This window comes from Halichoeres trimaculatus, unplaced genomic scaffold, assembly GCF_033239565.1.
Source record: "Halichoeres trimaculatus isolate MK-OKI-2021-1 unplaced genomic scaffold, fHalTri1.1 fHalTri1_scaffold_8, whole genome shotgun sequence".
Lineage (NCBI taxonomy): Eukaryota > Metazoa > Chordata > Actinopteri > Labriformes > Labridae > Halichoeres > Halichoeres trimaculatus.
Genome location: NW_027437186.1, coordinates 331,028 through 355,754, shown reverse-complemented (window position 1 = coordinate 355,754; position 24,727 = coordinate 331,028). Strand labels below are relative to the sequence as shown.

At 46.8% G+C, this 24,727-nt stretch overlaps 1 protein-coding gene across 3 annotated transcripts in view; it reads left to right on the top strand.

Annotated features, from left to right (window-relative positions):
• Positions 1-24,727, top strand: part of cul9 (cullin 9) — a 94,075-nt gene that overhangs the window by 2,247 nt on the left and 67,101 nt on the right. For 2 of the 3 annotated variants that reach the window (XM_074675608.1, XM_074675607.1), the window contains exons 1-2: positions 10,316-10,531; positions 14,216-14,914. In XM_074675608.1, the coding sequence (XP_074531709.1) occupies positions 10,390-10,531; positions 14,216-14,914 (841 nt within the window). In that variant the 5' untranslated portion in view covers positions 10,316-10,389. Of the gene's footprint in view, positions 1-10,315; positions 10,532-14,215; positions 14,915-24,727 lie in introns of those variants that run through there. The other variant, XM_074675609.1, reaches the window with a different exon arrangement.

Here is a 24,727-nt window from a genome sequence, read left to right as displayed (position 1 = left end):
TTGGGTGCCCCGCTGAGGAAAAGGTCTAAAGGCGGGGCACTCACTCCTAGAGTGGACCCGCTATCGGCTGAACTGGGTCAGATGAAGGAGCTTCTTCTGGCGCTTCAACCTAAGGCCACTGTACCCCTGTTACACAGTGAGTTCCTCTATCGGAGGACTACATTAGGGAGTTGCATGCCTGCTGGAGGGACTCTAAGGCCTTCTCCCACTCAACCTCTGACACCCAGGCTCTAGTGGCTATGCAGGATGCGGCTAAGCATGGCTTGGGCCGCATGCCTGCTGTGGAGCCAGCTATTGCATCTCTGATATTCTTTCCTGATGAAACTCTTAGGTCAGATGCCAGGTATCCTAGACCTCAGTGCATGGTCACGGACGAACTTCTGTCCAAGGTGTATGATGCGGGGCCCCACATGGGCCGTATCTGGGACCCCCTCTTCCACCTTATGCTGGCCCTGTCCTTTTGCTAGGTGCTGCCCTGTTAGCTATGACTGCCTTTTGCAGCAGCTCTCTCTTCTTTGTCCGTTCTTGTATTTTTTTTGTCTCTTCTCCATAATCTTTGTATTCGGAGTGGATCATTACTTTGTATGGTTCATTGTTGGTCATGGACCCCAAACTTTTTGTGGCTTCAGTGATATTTTTACTACTTTTTCTCCTACGTTTGTCTGGAGATCCTACATGTAACCATGGCTACATTGTTTACATGTGAACGCAGCTGTTAGCAGCCTGTAGCATGTCAATGCTAACTGGTGTAAGGCCTGATATCTTTCCCCAAGGTGAGAAGGAGGTAAGGACGGTTCTCAGGTGTGAGCTAAGAAAGGACAACATGGACCTGTCCTTCCATCCATCGTTATTGGGAACGTAAGATCTATCTCCAATAAGATGGACGAGCTAGCTGTGCTAACCCAGCAACAGAGGGAATACCAGAGGGCAGAGTAGCATCATGCTGTTCACAGACATGGCTAAGAGCTTCACCTGCTGTGAGCAGACAGGATGGAGCATGACTGAAGAAGCTCAGTCCTGGACCCTGTGGAGGTGGAGGCTGGCTGAACTGGACAATGATGGACAAGCTGTCAGCATCTATTTTCTTATGGAGCTTTTTGAACTTTCGATACACTTTCTTAATTTTGTTTTCTTGAGTGCTGCTGTGACTTCAGTTTCGTTGTACTTGTTACAATGACAATAAAGTTCTATTCTATTCCATTCTATTCTTTTTACAGCAGGCGCCTGTGGATGCGTATGTGCTGGGCTTCAGTGATGCCTCTTTGCAGGCTTTTGCCTCCATGATTAGGGAGCTGGGGTGCTTGATATCTACTTTGATCCAAGCTCAGCGCCAGGTGTGGCTGGCCCAGTCACACCTGACAGATGCAGGTTAGAGAGTTCTCTGCTTGCTACCTGTGGAGCCAGGGCAGTGGAGGGGTTAGAGCGCACTGCCCAGCTGGCTAGCCTTCAGAGAACGGCACCCACCTGCAGGGCCAGGGCCACCCCACTCACCTATCATCCTCTAGTAGCCTCCAGCAGCCTCAGCAGGCCATTCAGAGGTCTGCACATGACTTTCGTGCCCCGCGACAGTTTAGGGGTACTATGTCTGACTTCTGGGGGATGGGGCCCCAGATACTGACTCCCCAGGGCTGGCAGTCAGCCAGTTTTCCCGGCAGCAGCTCATTTATTGGGCTGCATGCACGCCAGACCCCTGGGTAATTTCCACCCTCACCCAGCAGTATGCTCTGCAGTTTTGATGCCGGCCCCCTTAGCCTCTGGCCGGGTCAGGGTCACCACAGTAAAAGACCCGGCAAAAGCTCTGGCGCTAAGTCAGGAGTTATTCACCCTCCTGGCCAAGAGTGCCACAGAGCCAGTAGACCCTCACCTACAGCCGGGAGGCTTATATTCCACACATTTCCTCATACCAAAGAAAGACAGATGGTTTTGCCTGATCCTGGATCTAAGGGGACTCAACAAGTTCCTGAAGACCCTGTCATTTCATATGTTGACTACAGCCGAGGTGCTGCTTGTGGTAAGTCATCAGGAATGAGTCACACTGGTAGACCCTAAGGATGCATACTTTCACATTCCAATTGTGCTGCATTTGTGACAGCTCCCGCGGTTTGCGTTCTAAGGGCAGCATTTTCAATTCAGGGTTCTCCCCTTTGGGCTGTTCCTCTCTCTGAGGGTCTTTACCCAGTGCATGGCAGCGACTCTGGCCCCTCTGCAGTTGGTGGGTGTAAAGGTCCTGCCCTACCTCAATGATAGACTGATTTGTGCACCATCTCGGACCCAGGCAGTCCAGGATACAGCCCGTCTTCTGACCCATGTGTCCCGCCTAGGGCTGGCGGTGAAAATGAAGAAGAGTTGCCTGGCCCCTTCTCAGCAGGTAACGTATTTGGGGCTGGACTTGGACTCAAGCTGTATGCAGGCTCGGCTGTCCCCTCAGCATGTGGACAGCATCCTAGACTCACTGTCCCGCTTCAGAGGGGGCAGGAGGTTACCTTATGTCCGGTTCCTACAGCTTGTGGGCAAACTGACAGCAGCTGCCCCAGTGATTCCGCTGGGCTTGCTTGCACTGCACCCCTTGCAGAGGTGAAGCTGCAGTCTTTGCTTAGATACCAGGCGACACAGGCGCAGGGTGGTCATGGTGTTGCAGCAGTGTGTCCTCTTCTGTCCCTGTGGAGAGAGAGACAGTTCTTAATGACGGGGGTGCCCATGGGTTCTGTCCCATCATGCAGAGAAGTCGTGACAGTGGATGCATGTGTAGCAGCATAGAAATATTTATTTCTTTATGCGATGTGCTGTTTCACTTTTCATCCAATCATAGTTCTCCCCTGCCTCTGTTTTTCTGCCTTCGGTCCGTGTCACTTCCAGGTCGTGTGTGGCTGCTGCAGGTATGTGTTCATGGCTTTACCTCGCTAGTTGTTGGTCTCCTCGGTGCTATGTTAAAAGCTTGTATTTGGGCTGCAGAGCGACTGGTGTGTCCCTGGCGTGTCTGTCTCCGGTGGCCGTCTCTGGTGTCCTGTGGTGAGTTTTCACTCTCTCTCTGCGTTAGTGTGCAATTTTGTTGCGGGCTAATGCTATTGTGGTCACAGGTGAGACACCATAGCTCCTGGCTCTCTCTCCCTCCTCTCGAGTGTGTGCGCGCGTGTTTGCTGCTGCTGCTGCTGCTGAGGTATGTTGATCTTGCCATGTAATGTGCAACCCTATCATTGCCAGCTTTCTTGATAATGCTGATATGGTATCTCTAATAGGTAAACTCTGTAGTACTGCTGGTAAATGCTGCCACTGAGGGCGATGTCACATCAGCTGATTGGAGTGCTGCTGTTGTGTTTCCGGGGCTTCCACTAACTCTGTCTCGAAGTTTTAACTGCCCTGTTTCAACGCTTCACTGGTTCGAGTCTGCTACTTGTCGCTCGTGCTGTTTTTAAGCTTGTGATTGACTGTCTCCTGCTTTTCCTGTTGCTGCCTGGCTTCACGTATGCTTGCAACTTAGCCTAGCCACCTGTAAGTACTGGTTGTGGGGCCTCCTCACTAGAGGACACAGACCGTATCTTTTTTATTTTTTTCTGGACAGACCGCATCTTTTAACAGGATTTATTCCTTTTTTTAGTATTGTGTGAATGAGAATACGTTCCCTGTGTGTGTATTAGTTTATATAGGTTTTGTCTGTGTGTCTAATTAGTTTAAATTTACCCTTTTCAGTTAGCATTATTTGTAACTTAGTTGTTGTTTTGGGGATGTTTGGTGGGTTTTCTTTTGAGTGTGTAATTTTTTTTATTCTATCTTGGATTAGGCTTTGATTTGGGTTATTGATTCTATTAATTTTAGATTAATTATTATATTTGGATTATTTGTTTGTTTGCTTTATTGTTTTGATTTAACTAATTGTGTTCTCCCTTTTCCGTTGCTGAGGGCCGGTGGTGGTGCTGGTGATTAGGTACCCCCCCCCCCTTCTGTGTGCTGTGCTTCCCTGGGATTTGGTCTTCACACCTGTGTGTGTGCCACGTGTGAAAGGGTGATTTTTGGTTTGTTTTGGGCGGATCCCTCTCCTGTTCATTAGCTCCTCTCTCCATCTGGTAAGCCTCAGCATCTGATCAGGTCCCTCCCCCCCCTGTGTGAATGGTGTGTATAAAAGTGTTCTTTTAACATTTATATAAAGATAAAATTGTTTTTTTTTTTTTATAATTGGAAACGTGTCTCTGGCCTCGTGAGTATAATGAACCTGGGTGCCCTAAGTGGGTTAACATAAGTCATTCTCTGGGTGAAATTCCCAGGGTGTTGTTGTTCGGCAACTTTAACTATCCCCTCATTGAATAAGTTTATTAAGTGTAGTGTTACTGAATTAAATAGTGGAGACACTTGCTGCCACTGCCACACATGTCCTACCAGATGGGGTGCTACTTGGCAGATGAGGACAGCTTAAGGTCAGTGGTCGGTGCAGGACAGTGTAAGACACATCAATGTGCTGGAACTGTATGCAGTGCATCTGGCACTCGAGCACTTTATGCCTTTCCTGCGGGGGGGAGGCATGTGCTCATTCGGTCAGACAACAGGTCAATAGTGGCCTACATCGATCACCAGGGAGGCACCAGGTCAGCACAATTGCTGTAGGTGGCCAAGAGCCTGTTGATGTGGGCAGTTTCCCACCTGATGAGCCTGTGGATAATGTATCTGCCGGGCAAACAGAACCTGGTGGCAGATTTCCTCCCCCTGCACAAGCCTTCACCAGGGGAGTGGAGGCTTCATCCAGAGGTGGTGAGCCACATTTGGACTCTCTTTGAGGAGGCGGAGGTGGATCTTTTTGCCTCACCAGAGCCAACACATTATCGGCCAGGGCGCCTTGGCTCACGAATGGCCTCGGGTTCACCTCTATGCGTTTCCCCCTCTGCCTCTGATCTTGCCGACTCTGCACAGGGTCCTCCAGTAGGGCCACAGGCCTCTGCTGGTGGCCCTCTTCTGGCCAGGGAGGACTTGGTTCCCTCTACTGTGCAGGCTCTGCCACAGCTCACCTTGGTGTCTTCCAGTCAGGAGGTACCTCCTATCCCAGCTGCGAAGTCAGATCTGGCATCCAGGTCCCGGGTGACTCAACCTGTGTGTGGCCCCTGCAAGCTTAAAACCACTCCTAAGTGGATGCCGTGAGCCCGTCAGGAACACCATTAGGAGTGCTAGGGCTCCATCTACTCGGATGCAGTATGAGAATAGGTGGAAAATATTCTCAGAGTGGTGTGAATGTAAATGTTTAGATCCAGTCCGCTGCCCAGTTGCAGTGAACCTGGAATTTTTGCTGTACCTGCTGGATGGCGGGTGTTCTCATTCCAAACTTGAGGTGTATGTAGCTGCAATTTCCAGCCGCTATGTCATGGTGAATAGTGGTACAGTAGGTTCACACAGGTTAGTCTCTCTCTTCCTTAGGGGCGCCCTGAGGTTGCGTCCCCCAAGGGTCAGGAATGCCCCAGCATTGGGATTTGCCCCTGGTGCTGGATACGCTGTGCCAGCATTTTTTTGAGCCCCTTGCCCAGGCAGGGCTTAAGTGGTTGTCGTTTAAAGCTGCCTTCCTACTCGCAATCATCTCTGCCAAACGAGTGGGGAAGTTGCATGCTCTCTCTGTCAGCAGCGCATGCTTGCAGTGGAATGTTGATGGCTCTGGGATTACACTGCGGCCAAATGTGATGTTCTTCCCCAAGTTATTGTCGCCATCTTTTATAAATCACCCTATCCGCCGGCCCGGTTCGTGCCACCGCCGGAAGAGGGTGGGTCACAGCTCCTATGCCCAGTGCGGGCACTGGAGGCTTATATTGATGCCATTGCTGGCATACGGCAGTGTGACCAGCTGTTTGTTTGCTTTGCTGGTCCCAGGAGGGAATATGCTCTCTCCAAGCAGAGGCTGTCCCACTGGATTGTTGACGCGATCACTCACGCTAATGTGTCTACTGGCCACCCCCCACCATCTGGGGTGCGAGGTCACTCTACTAGGGGTGTTTCTGCATCATGGGCTGCCCTGAGAGGAGTTCCCCTGGAGGCTATTTGCGCTGCAGCCTCCAGGGGAACCAACACCAGCTTTGCGAGGTTCTATAGGGTGATTGTTGGTACCGAACCGGCTAAAGTTCTGTTTATCAATCATATTTTTTCAGCACACATCGTTCTGTCAGTGAAAGCAGGCATCACCTGAAGAGAACCCGGGGGACTAACGAGCATTGATGACACCGTGTTGATAAAAAACACGTCATCTTCAGCCAGAACACTGACAGTAAGATTTGGTATTGAAAAAGAAAATTAGCATTGTAGAAAAAGTTGAATTCAATCTGAAACAAGGATTGGCATTGAAAAATGTTGAACCGAAACACAAAACACTGGTTTTCAATTTCAATTCTCTTTTTTTCATTTCAACTTACTGGCAATGTTTTGACACGGAGAGGAGGGCTGGGGCTTGGGGGCGGGGCTTGGGGCGCAAGAACGTGCTTCCAGGTTTTCAGGAGAGCAGAGCAGCCTCAGTCGGTTACCAGCTACTTGTTGCCTCTGCGGCTGTGATCCTACACTGGACAGTGATGCATGCAAGTTCACCTCAAACTCCCAACCCGCCAGTTAGTCTGTTTCTCTCAGTCTGTATTTTTAGGGTCGACGAGGACACTGTTTCCCACGCTGCCGTCCTGCTGTCGTCCCTCTCTGCTATCTGCTGCCAGGTGTCTCTCCTGTAGTCGTGCACACCGGCCTCCAGTGAGCTGATAAGGGGGGGATACTTCAGGGCCAGCCGGAAAAGGTCATTGTGTTTGCACACTTCATTTAAACCGCATGCAATAAAAAAGTAGAAGACTGACCCTGTCACACACACACACACACACGGGTTCTGAAGATTGTCGTTTAGGCTCCTGTATGGCAGCTGTTACAACTGTCAGTCGTGCCTGTGGCTGTTGAGGAGCTGTCTGTACCCGGCGTACCACTGGTAAACATCAGGGCAGGTTATTTTGACTTTTTTCTCCTTATTTCGGCTTTATTGTCAGATCTTTAAACTTTATTTTAGACATTTCAACTTTATTCTCTGCATTTTTTATTTAATTTTGCCACTACGCCATCAAAAATGGCCCTATCCTGCTTCTGCTTCCATCCATCAGTGTCCAGTGTACAATCACAGCCACAGGAGCAACAAGTTGCTGCTAGCCGACAGAGGCCGCTCTCCTTTTCATGAAACCTGGAAGCATGTTCTTGCACCCCGCCCCCAACCCCCTCTCCTCCCCTCCATGTCAAAACACTGCCACTAAGTTAACTTAGGCCCCGTTTACACGACAACGTTTCATGGGAGACGTTTGGGAGATCTCCACTGAAGTAGAGTTGAGCCGGTCATCTGGTGTTTGGGGAATACTAATTTAAAAAGTGGAGCAAAAGATGCACTTTTTGTTGAAAGACAGTCAGCAGATACAGCAGATTGAGCAGCACAAGCACAACACGGTAGTTCACGACGATCGTAACAACGCTACTGTTGTCCTGTTGTATGCGCGCAAGGCGGAGTGTGATGTCAGCGTTTCCACTGAAAACGCCGGCTTACTGTTTACACGGCTACAGTGTCGGGAGCATTTCAGAAAAACCCCACTCTGGAGGCTGTTTTCAAAAGTTTGTGTTTTAGATCACTGAAACACAGTTTCCGTGTAAACCGAGGCTGAAACGCAACAAAACTTTTGTGTTTCATCCTAAAACCGTTGTCATGTAAAAGGCCCCTTAGACACACATGCACACACACACACACCCTTTTTTTTAATTAAAGCTTAAAAATCAGAATCAGAATCAGAATCATTTTTTTATTGCCAAGAATGCAACACATACAAGGAATTTGACTCCGGCAGTTGTTGTCTCTAGCACAAGAGGTACACACAAACATGACACATAAACATGACAATAATAAATAGATGAATAAAAAGATGTGGGTGTAGAAAAGGGCTGGGATAAAATGTGCATCAGAAATATTTACAGAATACTGGGATATTTACAATTGAAGGTGGAAAAGTGCAACTATGCTGTCCGTAGTGCAGCTGTAAACTGTTTTAAAAGGTGCCAGTGTTAGTTACAGTGTTTATTATTTAATATGGAGACGGCAGACGGATAGAAACTACTCCTGTGCCGGCTTGTCCTGGTCCGCAGAGCTCTGAGGCGCTTGCCGGATGGGAGCAGTTCAAAGAGTCCGTGAGCAGGGTGAGTGGAGTCCCCCACAATGTTTCCTGCTCTCCTCTGAGTCCTAGAGCAGTAGAGGTCCTGGATGGAGGGCAGGGGGCACCAATGATGCGCTCAGCAGTCCTCACAGTGCGCTGCAGTCTGAATCGGTCCTGCCTGGTGGCAGCTCCAAACCACACAGTGATGGAGGAGCACAGAACGGACTCGATGACTGCAGTGTAGAACTGCAGCAGCAGCTCAGGGGGCAGTCCATGTCTCCTCAGGAGGCGCAGGAAGTACATCCGCTGCTGAGCCTTCTTGAGGATGGAGCTGATGTTCTGCTCCCACTTCAGATCCTGCGTGATGATCGTGCCCAGGAATCTGAAGCTCTCCACAATGGACACCGGGCTGTTGAGGACTGTGAGGGGGGACCGGGCGGGGGGATGTCTCCTAAAGTCCACTATCATCTCCACCGTCTTGAGCGTGTTCAGCTCCAGGTTGTTCTGACTACACCAGAGCACCAGCTGATCCACTTGCTGTCTGTAAGCAGTCTCATCACCGTCCTGGATGAGACCGATGATGGTGGTGTCGTCTGCGAACTTCAGCAGCTTCACAGAGGCGTCTGTGGAGGTGCACTCATTGGTGTAGAGGGTGAAGAGTAGTGGAGAAAGGACACATCCTTGGGGAGTCCCTGTGCTGGTGGTCCGAATGTCCGAAATGGCCTGCCCCAGCCTCACCTGCTGACTTCTGTCAGTCAGAAAGCTGTAGATCTACTGACAGAGTGCAGGAGGCACAGTGAGCTGGGCCAGTTTGGAGCAGAGGGAGGGGGGGGCCACAGTGTTGAAGGCCGAGCTGAAGTCCACAAAAAGGACACGGCATAGGTCCCAGGATGATCCAGGTGCTGCAGGATGTAATGCAGCCCCAAGTTGACAGCGTCGTCCACTGATCTGTTTGCCCGGTAGGCAAACTGCAGGGGGTCCAGCAGGTCCTTTGTGAGGGTCTTCAGGTGGGCCAACACCAGCCGCTCAAAGGTCTTCATGACCACAGATGTCAGCGCGACAGGCCTGTAGTCATTTAGTCCTGAGATGGTGGGTTTCTTGGGGACGGGGATGATGGTGGAGCGCTTGAAGCAGGAGGGGACCACACCCAGCTCCAGGGACCGGTTGAAGAGCTGGGTGAAGACAGGAGCTAGCTGGTCTGCACAGGCTCGCAGACAGGAGGGGGAAACCCCGTCAGGGCCTGGAGCTTTCCTGTTTTTTTGTCCCTGCAGCAGCCGGGTCACTTCCTCCTCGCTCACTTGGAGGGTCTGGGGGGTGGGTGTGCTGGAGCCCCGGGGGTGAGGTGGAGTTGGGATGAGGGGCTCAGTGTCAGTGGGTGGTGGCAGGGGGGGCAGAGTGACTGCAGAGAGGAGAGGGGCAGGTGTGAAGTGGTCCCTTGTGTGAAGAGATTTGAAGCTGTAAAGAGTGTGAAAACATATCTGAAAATTGGCATCGAAGAATACATCATGACATAGAAAATCCTCAAAAATATTGTCTTTTTTTAATGTCTGTTTTTTTTTTCATTTCATCATTTTACAATGCCAATCCTTGTTTCAGATTCAATACAACTTTTTCTACAATGCCAAAACTCGTTTTTAATACCAAATCTTACTTTCATTGTTCTGGCTCCATAATCTACATACTGTTCTAAAAACTAGAATACGTAATAACATGGGCCTAACTGGTTCATAGCAGGGGGTGGGGTGGGGGGTTCAGGCTGGTTACTGCTTCACAGGAAACAGAGACACCCAAAAAGTAGCCGCATGGGCAAAGGATGAAGAAGACGTTGTTGTCAACAAGCTCATTATTTTGATCTGTCAACCATTTAATGTCTGTTTTTGAAACTGAATCCACAGTCTGAGCTCTGCACCAACTTTCCAATTTCTTGCACCCACTCATCCTCTGCCCCTTCATTATGCACAACCCTGTTAGTACACACACACACACACACACACACACACACACACACACACACACACACACACACACACACACACACACACACACACACACACACACAAACACAAACACACTGCGTGTGTGTGTCAGTGCTCCCGCACACCATTTCACTGTGAAGTGAAACCAGAAGGTGGCAGTAATGCAGCTTAATGAGGCCGCCTGGCGTAAAGAAGAAGAGATGGCCCATACACACACATGAGGAAGAGGAATAAGAAGTAGTCGTAGAAGAAGAAGAAAGCCCTGATGCTTCCCCTGTCACAGTGCGCAAATGCGCATCCAACAGTCCGGAGCTCCGCACGAAAACGGTAAAACAAACGTTACCAGGCTGGGAAACGACACGTTAGGGCGGAAAAGAAAGCATCGCCTCAGGGGGAGGACTGAATCCAGGGTTAGAGTCTGTGGCACGGCAGGTAAGACGAACTCACTTAGAGTGGAGACGTTGTCAGGGCCGGAGTGTGTGCCAGCGTAGCCGCCGTCCTGGCTGACCAGAGCGGGTTTGTTGGCAGGCCCAGTCCGGCTCCTGAGCGCTGTCATGCGGACTGACAGCATACACTGTGTCCCCTAGATCTACCCAAAAACCGCGTCACCTGAACGGGAAATCAAACTTTTATATACAAAGGACAGTTTTAAAGACGATTTGACGAACAGACCATTAAATCTGGCCCTTAACGTTTACCGTGAAATATTTTAAAAGTTATCTGTTTTCACTCTTACAATCTGAACTAAAATGAAAAATCAGGTGTTAAACAGACTACTGTAACTTTTTCGGTTTTTAACAATCTCGCTTCGTCACACGACGTGGACGCAGAATGCGAAAGTGAAGAGAAACGGTAAAGTTGAAACTATATGGAGACGAGTAATAATAAGTTATAACATGTTGAATATGACGGAATGGCTGTTAAGGGTTTTGATGATTTTCACAGTTGAGCTCGTAACAAATGCCCTGAAATCGTGAGATTGTGGAAGTTTGATTCGGTGTGACGTTTCTCTGTGGTGCATACTGCTAGCTAGCTTTCAAAAACGACTCAAGCAGTTAACAAGTTCATTTTTGGAGTTGTCCGTTATCCAGTTAACGATGTACGTGTTAAGTTTTGCTGCTGAATCCCTCTTAGGTTGTCTGTTTATCGGCTGAAAACACGAAGAGTGGTAACGACTGCTAACGTTAGCATCTAAGATGATCGTCAGTGGCGTTCACGCAGCATAATGTTACAACAGGGAGGGCCTGGCTATTTCCTGGTGTCATATACTTCTGAAATGAAAAGGTTTGACCCATGGCTACGAAAAACCCTGTAGTCAGACGGACGGGTATATTCTATTTTGGCTTCATTTATTCATAGATGGTCTATGTAATATTGTTGGAACGTGTTTGTCGCCAACACTCAGTGGTCAGTCAACTCAGATATTGGACGGGGCCCGGGTGAGCAGAGACGATTCTGAGTGGGGTGGCCAGCGTGGGGTAGGAAGAATAACAACAATTTTTTTACACGGCACCTTAAAATAGTCGCCCGTTCAAGTTGCTTATTCGCTATTTAAATTGAAATGCTGACTCCCTGCCACCCTGCTTAAATTTAAACAATTTATTTTGCCATTTCTTCTTCTGCCTTGTTCAGCTAATTTAGCAATTTTATTTCAAATTTTCAGCTTTGTTTCACATGTTTCCTTCTTCAGCTTCAGCATTTCAATGCATTTGCTGCAAGTAAATGATTTCTGTGATTCATTTTGTAACTTTCATGCAGAAAAGGGACAGAAGAATGGAAGAAAGTGAAGCAGGAGAGAGATGGAGCACAGGCTAAAGGCTAAAACACAAGCTTAAGGTTGAAGCATTAGCTAAAGGCTAAAACCCAGGTTAATATGTTAGTGCTGTTGTCTCCAACCCACAGTCAGCAGTTATTCTGCAGTGGTCTGTTCAAACTTGAGAGTCTATCAATAAAATGAAGAGCCAGGTTACGTTAGCTCTGCTTGGTGAGGTTGGAGTTGGTAGATGAGCTCTGGTAGGACAGAACCAGGATTCACTAACGTTACACGTTACAGACACGTCTCTGATGTACAAAGTACTACAAAGGATAGACTCCAGCCACCTGCAACCCTGAACAGAATAAGTGGTGTGGAAAATGATGAATGAATGAATGAAGACAAAAAGCATAAAGGGAAAAGAGGGAAGAAGAAGATGACATTGGAAAGGGCAAAAATAGGAAGGAGTGAAAAGATGCGGAACAATGAGATAAAACAAAAACATGAATCAAACAAATAATTAACAGCAATGAGCTTCAAAGATAAATTAAACATAAATGAAAAAAAGTGAAAAAAACAACAAAAATATTAAAATCAAATAATTCAAAGTGAAATTAAAATACAGTTAAATAGCGTGAGAGCAGGTCTGTAAAAGTGAATTTTAATAAGTGATTTAAGGGATTTCACATGCTCTGCCAGCTGTATCTTATTCTTGTTCCAAAGTCAAGGGTCCCTGGTGCAAAAAACAATCCCCTTCGATTTAATCCTCAACTTTGGAACGGCCAAGAAAGCTCCATCTGAGGATCTAAGGCTGCAAGACTAGTAAGCTGGCTGAACTCATGGACAGGCCATCCTTCCGGTAGTCAAACTAATGTTTCTATTGAAACTGATTTAAGGAAGTGCTGGAAATGAACTAGTTTGCACTAAAGCAGGGGTCTCAAACTCAAATTACCTGAGTGCTGCTGAGCATCCAGTCTTGTCACAAGGGGGCCGTGTTAGGCGTACCTAAGTAGAATGAAAGAACAGTTAAACCGTCCCACCGGCAGATGGGTCCATGAACACAGCGGGCTGGATTTTATTATAAATTAATACTAAAGCTGTGAGTTTGAGACCCCTACACTAAAGCCACTACCTTAAAAAAGTATAATGTGTGTTGTAAATCTTCTTTTTGTATTTACTGTATGTAGTAAGCACCTGATAAAGGGAAATCCCCCAATGATGAAAGACGGAGACTGAGAGAGCACCTAGGCCTATTGTTATGAGCTCTTCTTTGGCCAGATCACTCCTGTAAAGGAGATTTTCAATCTGAGTGAGGCTGGATAGAATTTAAATAATGAACAGAGATGTTGCCTTATCAGCACAGGGCTGTTATTACAGTTAAAATGACGCACTGATTGAGAGCTGAGCCCTTCAAGGCAACCTGTCAGCGTCCATGGGGAAAATCCCAGCAGTTGAGTGGAGCTTGCCAATCTTGACTTGTGTTATATCGAAAGTCAAGAAGGAGAGTCAAGAGAAGCAGAGGGAAAGAAAGTGGCACCGGTGACCCTGAATATATTTTGGTGTCGCACAAAACAGCTGCAGTCTAAAGCCCTGCATTTTCAGTTCTTTCATTCAAGCACAAGAGGCACCATGTAGAAGTGATAATGAGCCCCTGACGCTGGGCTGGGACCTGAAAGTTTTACAACTAGTTCCTCATCTGTGCAGCCCTGTAAGTCCCAGTGACTTGGAAATATGTCAAACTAGAACATGAAAACAGTCCAATAGCCACATGTGAACCATTTATGCACTATGATTTTTTTCATAGAGGCATTCAGCACGACCGAAACATCCTGAAACATCATGTAGTGTAGTTCACTAACAGAGAAAAGACTGCTCAGATGTTTCTCGGCTTTAAAAACAGTTAATATCTACAGAGAGAAAGAGCATCCGAAAAGGTTTGGATTTTACTTTTTGTCACAAAACAGTCCAAACAGTGTCAGCTTGGGATTTCAACAATATTCTTGTTTCTCACAAGGCAAATAGCCAATTACAGCTCAGGGTTACACCAATGGTGGCCAAAACTCAGGGGGCACTCACCACCCCAGGTCACCTGTTTGGACACGGCCCTGCCACTGAAGCTAACTGATGCTGGACAAACTTCCGGTTGTACATGTGAGATTTTTCTGTGTGGAAAACAGATGCAGTGGAACATCCCAAAGGCAGAAGTGTGTCTGAAAACTGAAAATGAAAAGCAGGTCTTACAGTGTGGGTCCAGGGCGCCAGGCTAAACAACAGCTGTTTGTTGCTCTGTTCAGATTTCTTTAGTTTGAATTAACAAAAAACTCCAATATCTTGCACGTACTCATCCTCTGCCCTCTCCTCAGTGACCATGGTGGGCGAACGCCGCAATGGGAACTTGCTGGTCCAGCTTGGCCCGAAGCTGCAGGCCTATCCAGAAGAACTGATCCGCCAGCGCCGCAACCATGACGGTCAAACAGAGTACTTGATTCGCTGGTGCCTTGTCACCATTGATGATGGCTCCAGCTCAGGCGGGGGAGCTAGCGAGGCAGGAGGAACAGGTGGTAGCAGCTCTGGGGTTGGTGGATCCAGCAGCTCCACATCTGGAGAGAGCAAACCAGAGAACGTCCTGATGTGGATGTCCACTGAGGATGTGTACGCAAACTGCCCCACTCTGCTGGGCAAGAGGAAGACAGACACACAGCGCCCCCTGCAGCAGCAGCAGGAGAAGCAGGATGGCGAGTCATCAGGTGGAGGCCAGAGGAGCGGCGGTGAGTTCCCCACAGACTCCACCTTTGACGAGGTGGAGCTGTCGGACATGAAGGAGGATGTGAAAAACTTGGTGTGTCGAGCCAGGAAGCAAATGGCCAAGAAGAGCGACTTCTCCATCAGCATCACACACACCATCCATGTGCTGAGTGCCTACGCCAGCATCGGCTCGCTGGTTGGCGTCTTCAAGGAGACAGGCGCCCTCAACCTGCTGATGGAGCTGCTGTGCAACAAGGAGAGGCAGACCAGACGCAGTGCGGGGAAGATGCTGAGAGCGCTGGCCTCACATGATGCAGGTAACCACACACTGAGCACAGCACTTTCATCATCACCTGTTTCCTGTTTCCTGTCCACTTTGGTTGGATGTTTAAGAACAGGGTTAGTTAAGAGGACAAACGCACGCTCAGAGCTTAAGGCTTCATGGTAGACTACATGTTAGCATGGCCACAGCACTGATGACTCTCCACTATGAGCAGATAGATGAGCTGCTGAAGCTTCATTCAAACTCTTCATAAGTGAAAAAAGACCCCAGTCGATCATATGTGGAAACACTTTTCTCCTGAAACAGCCGTGCAGGAAAACGCAGAGAACAATTGGAATAGAAACGCATGATAACAGATCTGCTTAACCAGACAGACACACACATGTGACGCAGAGTGCTTTAATCAGCCTCAGACAGAGAAGTGAATGAGTCTAAACTTGGTAAGAGTTTTCCTGTCAAAGTTCCTGGGTGAATAATGCCACTTGTGCTGGTTTCAGGAAATGTCTTTTATCCTGTTAGGTTTAATTTTGTCTGCAGTGCCACTCAGGATGAGTCCTGACAAGTTTTTCTTATAAGTCATCTTTTGAAACCAGCACGAAGGATAAACCAGTCACACACAAAAAGATCAAAACAAAACTCAACCATACCATCGATTAAAACACTCAACCAACTCATGAAGGAAGAGAAATAATAATTAACCCCCCCCAAACACACAACACAAGCTACAAACAGTCTGCACATTCCTTTCACTTCATGTAACTGTTTATCTCAAGCAAGCAGAAGCAAAGAGTTCAGTTCGTCAGGTTTTATATAAGGTAACCAAAAAAAACAAAATATGATGGTTTTCCCTCAGTTTATCAAGTTTTTCTGCAGCCATCATAAAAACAGGAATCAGTGGTTTTCCTCTGTTCAGTTTTTCTTTCAGTAAAAAAACTCACTTCCCACCGTTTCTCTCTGTGTCACTCTGTTACTCACAGATCAAGGTGAGAGAGGGGGCGGGGCAGAGAGACGGTCAGGTAGACTGTCCCTGACTGTCCTTTTTTGGGCCCCTTGGGTCTAATTGGGAGACAACTTTACTCTGCAGCTGGTAACTGAGAGTGGCACACACTGTGGCCAGCATCACATCTCATGTATGCATTACAGCTATGTCCTGACAGCTCTGCCCCAGTGACTTAAAGGGGAAGTGCTGTTTGAATGGGTGTGATACACACTTCAAAAACACTTTGAAGAAGTTGTGGTCCCGTTTCACCCGGTGCCTCTTCAGGCCTGGTGCTGGAACAGAAAAGGTCTGGATTCAAAGCTTTCTGCTGTGCTAACATTCATCTTTCTAATTAGTAGGGGTGTAACGGTACATGTATCCGTGCTGAACCGCTCCATAAGGCCGTTCAGTTCGGTACAGTGTTGTATTGGAACCAGTACAGTAAGTTTACGTTAGCTGCTGCACATGGCTCTTTAATATTCACGTGAGTACTCGTCTATGATTGGCTGAGCAGGGAAGGCGTTTTAATATTCATGAGGAAAGTGGTCTGTGATTCATGCTTTGCGATCATGTGCATATCATGTGGACGTGATGTCTCACGGTGAGCCAATCAGAAGATGAATATCAAAGAGCTTCCGTAGCTACAGGAGCTTGTGTCTGAATTGTGCATCATGGCTGCTGCTATCGACCAACCGGAGCTTGAAGAGCCTCCCCCCTCGCTGCATAATCACAAGTTTTTGGTTTAATAAACATGCTAAAGAAGCAATTGGTTTTGTGTGTTCCATACTGTACTGAAAATGTACCGAACCGTGATTTTTGTGTACCGTTACACCACTCCTAATTAGTACTGTTGATCTGGATTACGCTGCACACTTGTCCTCTTTTGCCTTTTCACTTCTTTATCTTTTGAACTTGTGCATGCGTGTTTGACTGTAAATGGGAACATTTTGGGCTAACGTCTTACAGTAAACATCATTCAGGCCATTGTAGATCTACTGCGTAAGTTGTATGACTTAGTTTAACACTTTATTAGAACACTCACACACTCAAACACTCACACACACACACACACACAAACAGATATGACATAAAACTGCCCCCCTAAGAGGCCCAGGTTTGCTCCCCTGCAGTCCTCTCGGCCCCCTGTGAACCAAACCATGTTGACTTCTTTTAAACTGTCATTTGTGGAGAAAGTCATGGGTGAGCAGCTGAGAGTTTTTCCCATGAGTCATCAGGGTTGCAGCAAAAAAACACACACACACACAAGCACCAAAACAATTCACATGCAGAACACACACCCAGTTTAAGTCTGGCAACACCAAACCTGAGAATAGAATAGAATAGAATAGAATAGAATAGAATAGAATAGAATAGAAGTTTATTTGTCATTGGATCAAGTGCAACAAAATTGCAAAAAGCCCTTCAGTCAGCGCAAAACAGTTTAAAGTGCAAAATAGCTGCCATGTTCAGGTACATTAATGACATGAGGTAATTGTTATGTAATTATGTGACGACACATGAGGCACTGACTTCAGCTCTGTTCAGGACCCCTTCTACTGTTGGGTTGAAACTGTCTCTGAACTGGTTTGTTCTTGTAGTGATAGACCTGTACCTCCTGCCTGACAGTAACAGATTAAACATGTGGTGTCTGGGGTGAGAGGGGTCCTGGGTTATTTTTCCCACCTTTCAGAGGCAGCGGGAATGATGCAGTTCTTCCAGTGTGAGGAGAGGGCAGTCGGTGAGGTTTTTAGCTGTGTTGATGATCCTTTGTAGTGACGTCCTCTGAGCCACTGTGCAGCTGGTGGACCACACACACAGACAGCACACCAGGATGCTCTCCATGGTGCACCTGTAGAAAGACACAAGCAGTCTCAGGGGGATGTTGTTCTTCCTGAGCACCTTCAGGAAGTGCAGTCTCTGCTGGGCCTTTTTCAATAGCTCAGAGGTGTTCACAGTCCAGGTCAGGTCCTTCTCTAAGGCCCTGTTTACACGACAATGTTTCATCTGAAAACGCTAAAACACTGTAAAAACGCAGTGAAAAAAATCTCTGTTTACATGGAAACGCTGATGGACTGAAAACACTGTAGTAAGCATGCCAGGCCTGTAGGTGGTGTTATAGCTGTCTTCTCCAGAAGCCGCTTTAGGGAGATTTCCACCGAAGTAGAGTTGAGCCGGTCATCTGGTGTTTGGGGAATACTAATTTAAAAAGTGGAGCAAAAGATGCACTTTTTGTTGAAAGACAGTCAGCAGATACAGCAGATTGAGCAGCACAAGCACAACACGGTAGTTCACGACGATCGTAACAACGCTACTGTTGTCCTGTTGTATGCGCGCAAGGCGGAGTGTGATGTCAGTGTTTCCACTGAAAACACAGGCTTACTGTTTAAACGGCTACAGTGTCGGGAGCGTTTCAGAAAAACCCCACTCTGGAGGCCATTTTCGAAAGTTTGTGTTTTAGGTCGGCTGAAAGGCAACAAAACTTTTGTGTTTCATCCTAAAACCGTTGTCGTGTAAACAGCCCCTAAGTGGACTCCCAGAGAGCTTCATTCATCCTGGACTTCATCCCATCTAACGTTACCTTTTTCACATGAAGCTGCTCCTTCAGATCCTCCTCCAGTCCCAGAATCCTGCAGACAGAAGGAAAACGTAGTTTTCCTTCTGTCTGCAGGATTCACAGGCAAAATTCTTGCTTGTGTTGTACGTCGCTTTGGACAAAAGCATCTGCTAAATAAAACTGTAGAACTGTAGAAACCTCAGTGGAGGTTTTATAACCTGGGAGGATCTTCTATTTTGGCATTTTTGGGAGACTTTAGCTCCTTTATCTCTGTGCCCCTGCCATGCATCTGCTCCGCACTCTTGTGTGTATTCGCAGTCTTCCTTAAATGCCTGAGTGAAGTTACCATAAAAACCACATATCTACTGAAATGGCACAGTCTCAGCTTTCACAAACCATTGGAATTTTTCGGATTGTGTGAACCGGTAACGAATAACAGTCCTTCAAATATGCAATATTTGGTTATATTACAATATTCGGCTAGAGCTGAAACGATTACTGGAATAATCCAAGGTACTCGATTAGAAAAAATGCTCGAGTAATTTTCTCCAACTCGAGGAATCGTTAATTTTTAAAAAAGATCAAAGAGTGCTATTTCAAATAAAGCTGACGCCATATTTAGAGAGTTTTCAGACCCCTCAAGTTACCTCTTTTTCAAAATAGTGACTGACAACAAATCTAGCTTCCTTTCTGGAGTTTGGAGACTGATATGAAAGCATATATTGATCTGCATCAGCTGCTTGTCAACGAGCCCCACGTGCTGAGCCCCTCCCCTACCCAAAATCACTCACTCATCAAAGACGGACGTCTCGTTCGCAGCAGTCTCTCTTCACGGTCACACTGGCTATCTGAACTGTTTTCATACACTCTTCACGGTCCATTTTATTTGATCAGTGTGACTCACTTCTCTTTGACACCTTAGGAGAGGTGAGCTTCAGCGCGGTCCACTTCATACACGCTCACAAACACGGATACTCCATATGATCAATGACATACGATCGCTGCGACCGCTTCTCTCAACAGTCATTTTAAACTATAGCGGGGGTGTCAGAGAGCTGTGTCACCTAAACGACTTAATATGAGCCTGAAAGTCAGTGAAGTTGTAGCAGTGTTCTCATTGTGCAGGCGCGTAGAGTATGGCACGGTTTGGATGGTCAGTGTGACTGAGCAGGAGACAGCGTATGAATGAATAGTGCAGGAGGATCGATATTTTAACACCTCAAAAAGAGTCAACCAGACAAAGTTCATTTGTAGCTCTAAACACCACTGACAGTGTTTCCCTTATCATTTCATTCAGGGGGCGGTCCGCCCCCCTGGATGTGGAGTTATTTTTTTCATACAGCGCCAGATCACAGCAGAAGTGATTTAGAGTTCCCTCTCTCATGAATCAGGTCCATACCTTGTTTTTTAATCTAACAGATAAAATAACCTTATGTTACTAATCTAATTTCATGACAGGATGTCGTTTCTACATCGTTGGGTTCATATTTCTCCCTGCAGAACTTCACCAGGCACGAAAGAGCGCGTGATCTTTAGCGCACGGCGAAGTTCTGCTCCAGCGCGTTTAACAGACACACAAACACATGCGCGCAATTACACACACACACACTTTCATTCCCTATAGAGGACAAATAAACCACACCACCACAAGAAACATCTCCCAACGCTTTCTCCATGAAGATGCCACACTCGTTCTCCTGCGCCAATACAGCAGGGATAATCATCATTTTTGTCTGAACACTGCAAAGACTCAAAATCTTTCAAGAATGTCTTATTCCTAGTTAAAATGTCACATATCTAGTCAGATCGCATTGAATTTTAAATTTATCACCCAAAGTGACTTGATTGTACGCTTGCAAGAAACAAATTTTCATTTGAAAAATAATTGCTGTTTGAGTACAAAAAAATGTGTTTTATCCGATTACTCGAGTACTCGATGGAATTTTCAGTAGAATACTCGAATACTAAAATATTCGATAGCTGCAGCCCTACATTCGGCAGCCGAATATATTCGGCTGCATCACTATCAATTGTAATTATTGGTTTCTTTAATTTTTTCTTTCATTTCGAATTTTTTTGTGAAAAAATCTGGGATTTTATTTTTAGGCCATATCATTCAGCCCTGGCCCCTCCTAAAGAAGCTGCACCTTCCCCAGTAGACCGATTCATTGGTGGTGTTGAATTGCTCTTGCTGGGGCCCTTTCCCTGGGACTCGTGTTTTGGTAGACCTTACCAGGGACTACCATGGTAACCATGGTAATCCAGCTCCCTATGTTACAAAGAAAAACAAGTTGAGGTGTAGATTCTTAGTTTTTTATGCAGAGTGAACTTCAGGTAGAGTGGCTGCTTCCATGCATAAAGAAACCACTGAGATGGTTCAGTATCTGAATAGGATTCACTGAAGAACCTCCTTTGGAGGTTTTGGGCCTTGTCCATAGAAAAGAGGACTCCCAGGGGAGACCCAGAACTTGTTAATGGGGATTACAAGTGTCCCCAAGTGGATGGATGGATGAATGTTTTGCAATGTTGGACTGGTGCTCAGAAGATGTCTCTGTGAATGTCTCTCTTTAAGGAAGTTTCTGTTGCATCCATCCTCTTTGAGACTGGTTGGACCAAACAATCCAGGGGCTAATGATGATCTTTAACAAAAGGGCTTTAGTTTTGGGTTTCTCGTGGACCAGGAGTCGGGAAACCAGTTTTTGTGGATGTTGGTCTGTTGGATGCCTTAACTCTGTAGTTGCTCTGGCCTCTCACAGGGGGACGAGTGAAACCGCAGGCAGAAGGTTACAGAAACCTCCTGCGATCCGAAACTGCTGAGACTTTGTTTCTGCTTAACAGGAAACTCTGAGGTCAGGTTAGAGGTGGTCTAGAGACTTCACCCCCTCAGTGTGTCCACAGTTTACCTGTTCGATAGAGGCTGAGCTTCGATGTGGATTCCCCAATAAACTGTTCTGATGCAAACGATGAAACTGAACTCTCAGATTAGTTGCTGACACCTTAGGAAGAGGAAAAGAAAACTGCCTTTGAGCTTGGTTTTGGGTTCAGAAGGAACAAACACCAATTTCTAGCATGAGGAGCAGCAGATAAAGCTAACACTGGTTCTTTAGACAACTGGACCGTATAATGCTGGTTTTATGTTAACAGGAAGTTACTTATTATGGTCAATGCTCAGGCTGGAGGTTTGTTTCAGAAAGATTTTTGTTCTGTGTTGATGTTCTGATGGTCAGAGCCCCACAGAGGAGAGAGTCTGCATCTGCAGCCGGTTCCACGGGGTGGGGGGTGCAGAGTAGGAGTGTAAATCACCAGTTTCATGACGATATGATACGATACGATATCGATTCTTTGGACAACAATATGATATTTGCCGATATCACAAAGTCTGTCACGATACAATACGATTCAGGGGCCTTCAATCGATTTAAGACGATATAATGTCCTCACTGAACACAATCAGCAACATTTCACCTGAGGCAAGAAAGAAATACAAAACAATTTTGAAAGTTTTATTACTGAAATGTGGAACGATGTGCTGACCTTTGGGTATGACAGTTTGTAGAGGATTATAGCCATCTGTATGATCTGATTATGTTTTAAAATGAAAACTGATTAAATTCAGGTAAGGTGCTTTTTTGTCTCCACAGTTACCTTATGGGTCTGACTGTTATACTGTAATGTTTGATTATTATATCAAGTACTGATGCCACACTATAATTAAAAATTACTGATCACATAAACTTTATTATTGACCTCCAACATTTGACCATTTTCTATCAAATTAAAAATTTGAAGCTTTGATTTTAATTAAACCCAAACATTTCTATTGTTCAAAGTTAGGACTATCAACTTAACTAACTTAACATTGATAGTTTTTTTTTACTGTGATGCCTGATAACCACAGTTTGTCTGTCAGTGTGATCAGACTTTGTTTCTCTGTGTCATAGTCGATGTGGAGGAGGAATGACACTAAGCTCTCGCCGTTTTACTTTTTAACTAAATGAAATTTCATGAATATAAAAAAACTCACTGCAGTCGTGTGATGATGACCTCCTGTCGTGTGTGCAGCCTGCATCCTCTGCAGTCAGGTCGACCGTATCTTACCCGGATACAGGATAGCTATTTTATGATTGGCCAATATGTCTGGCTCCCCTTTAGCTCTGGGATGCTAACAGCGTCTTGCTTCACGTTGGCCTACAGCGGTGTGACTCGGTGGGCGCTAAACAGTACATTTTACAGCAGGAGAAATATCAGGCGTGGCGTGTCAGAGTAAAAAGGTTCAAATGTGTGTCTCATACGCTGAGTGCGTGAGGCTTGAGAGGAAACTTCAGAACGACTCGCAGTTGGACGGAGACGGACATGAGTGTCTGGTCAGGATTTCAAAATAAAGGCGTACATTAAAGACCACGATGATGATCGATGTTTAGACTTTCCATCGATGTGATTGGATCATTGCTTAACCAATCGATGTATCGATGTATATCGATGGATCATTACACCCCTAGTGCAGAGTGAGTATTGCATCTTCACATCTCCACAGAGAAGGTGCTGGGAGATGTTTCTTGTGGGTTTTTTCTGGCTCGATGTCCACTATACAGAGTGTGCTTGTCTTTGTGTCTGTGAACGTGTTAGGGCTGAACTTCACCATGCGCTAAACAGCGCGAGGAGAAATGTGAACTCAATGTCCCAACATGTAAATTAGATGAATAACATAAGGATATTTAATCTTTTAAATTGGGCTGTCATAGCAGCATGACAAAGGGTACCCCACAAATAAATGTAGCGAAAAAGAAAAACACCACAGAGTTTGGTTTGAACTAGGGATGTCCCGATCCCTAGTATCGGATCATTGGTCTTAATCATCTGCTTGAAGACCTCTCAAGTTCTGAACAAGGCATTTACATCAGGAAGAAGAAGAAGGCTACACAGAGGCTAGGACGGGCTAGAGCACAACCATTTCATACAGCCACTTGACAACTGTGTTCAGAGCCAGGCCAACAAGAAGAAATATCTGATTCCTGAGCAAACTTCCTCGAGACGCTGTCAAACCTAGGTGTGTCTCTAAAAGGCCAAAGAAAAGCTGATGTCAAAGGGTTTGAGGAGGTGATGGAGACTGATGGTTTCTGTAGAGTTTAAGGAGAATCACAGCTGTCTCAGACACAGAGAAAGGTCCTGGTCTTAAGGAGATGAGGCTAACCATATGTCCTGTCCTCTGTCTGTCTGTCTGTCTGTCTGTCTGTCTGCCTGCCTGCCTGCCTGCCTGTCTGTCTGTCTGTCTGTCTGCCTGTCTGTCCGCCTGTCTGTCTGCCTGCCTGCCTGCCTGCCTGCCTGTCTGTCTGTCTCTGTCTGTCTCTGTCTGTCTCATGTCTGTCTGTCTGCCTGTCTCTGTCTGTCTCATGTCTGTCTGTCTGTCTGTCTGCCTGCCTGTCTGCTTGTCTGTCTACCTGTCTGTCTGTCTGTCTGTCTGTCTGTCTGTCTCTGTCTGTCTGCCTGTCTCTCTGTCTGTCTGTCTGTCTGTCTGTCTGTCTCTGTCTGTCTGCCTGTCTCTCTGTCTGTCTGTCTCATGTCTGTCTGTCTGTCTGTCTGTCTGTCTGTCTGTCTGTCTGTCTGTCTGTCTCTGTCTGTCTGCCTGTCTCTCTGTCTGTCTGTCTCATGTCTGTCTGTCTGTCTGTCTCTGTCTGTCTGCCTGTCTCTCTGTCTGTCTGTCTGCCTGCCTGCCTGCCTGCCTGTCTGTCCGTCTGCCTGTCTGTCTGTCTATCCGTCCGCCTGTCTGTCTGTCCGTCTGTCTTTCTGCCTGCCTGCCTGTCTGTCTGTCTGTCTGTCTGTCTGTCTGTCTGTCTGTCTCATGTCTGTCTGTCCGTCTGTCTGCCTGTCTGTCTTTCTGTCTGTCTGCCTGAGTGCCTGTCTGTCTGTCTGTCTGTCTGTCTCATGACCGTCTGTCTGTCTGCCTGTCTGTCTGTCTCTGTCTACCTGCCTGTCTGTCTGTGTATCTGTCTGTCTGTCCGCCTGTCTGTCTGTCTGACTGTCTGCCTGCCTGCCTGCCTGCCTGCCTGCCTGTCTGCCTGTCTGCCTGCCTGCCTGCCTGTATGTCTGTCTGTCTGTCTGCCTGTCTGTCTGTCTGTCTGCCTGTCTGTCTGTCTCTGTCTACCTTCCTGTCTGTCTGTCTGTCTGTCTGTCTGTCTGCCTGTCTGTCTGTCTGTCTCTGTCTACCTGTCCGTCTTTCTGTCTGTCTGTCTGTCTGTCCGTCTGTCTGTCTGTCTGTCTGTCTGTCTGTCTGTCTGTCTGTCTGTCTGTCTGTCTGCCTGTCTGTCTGACTGTCT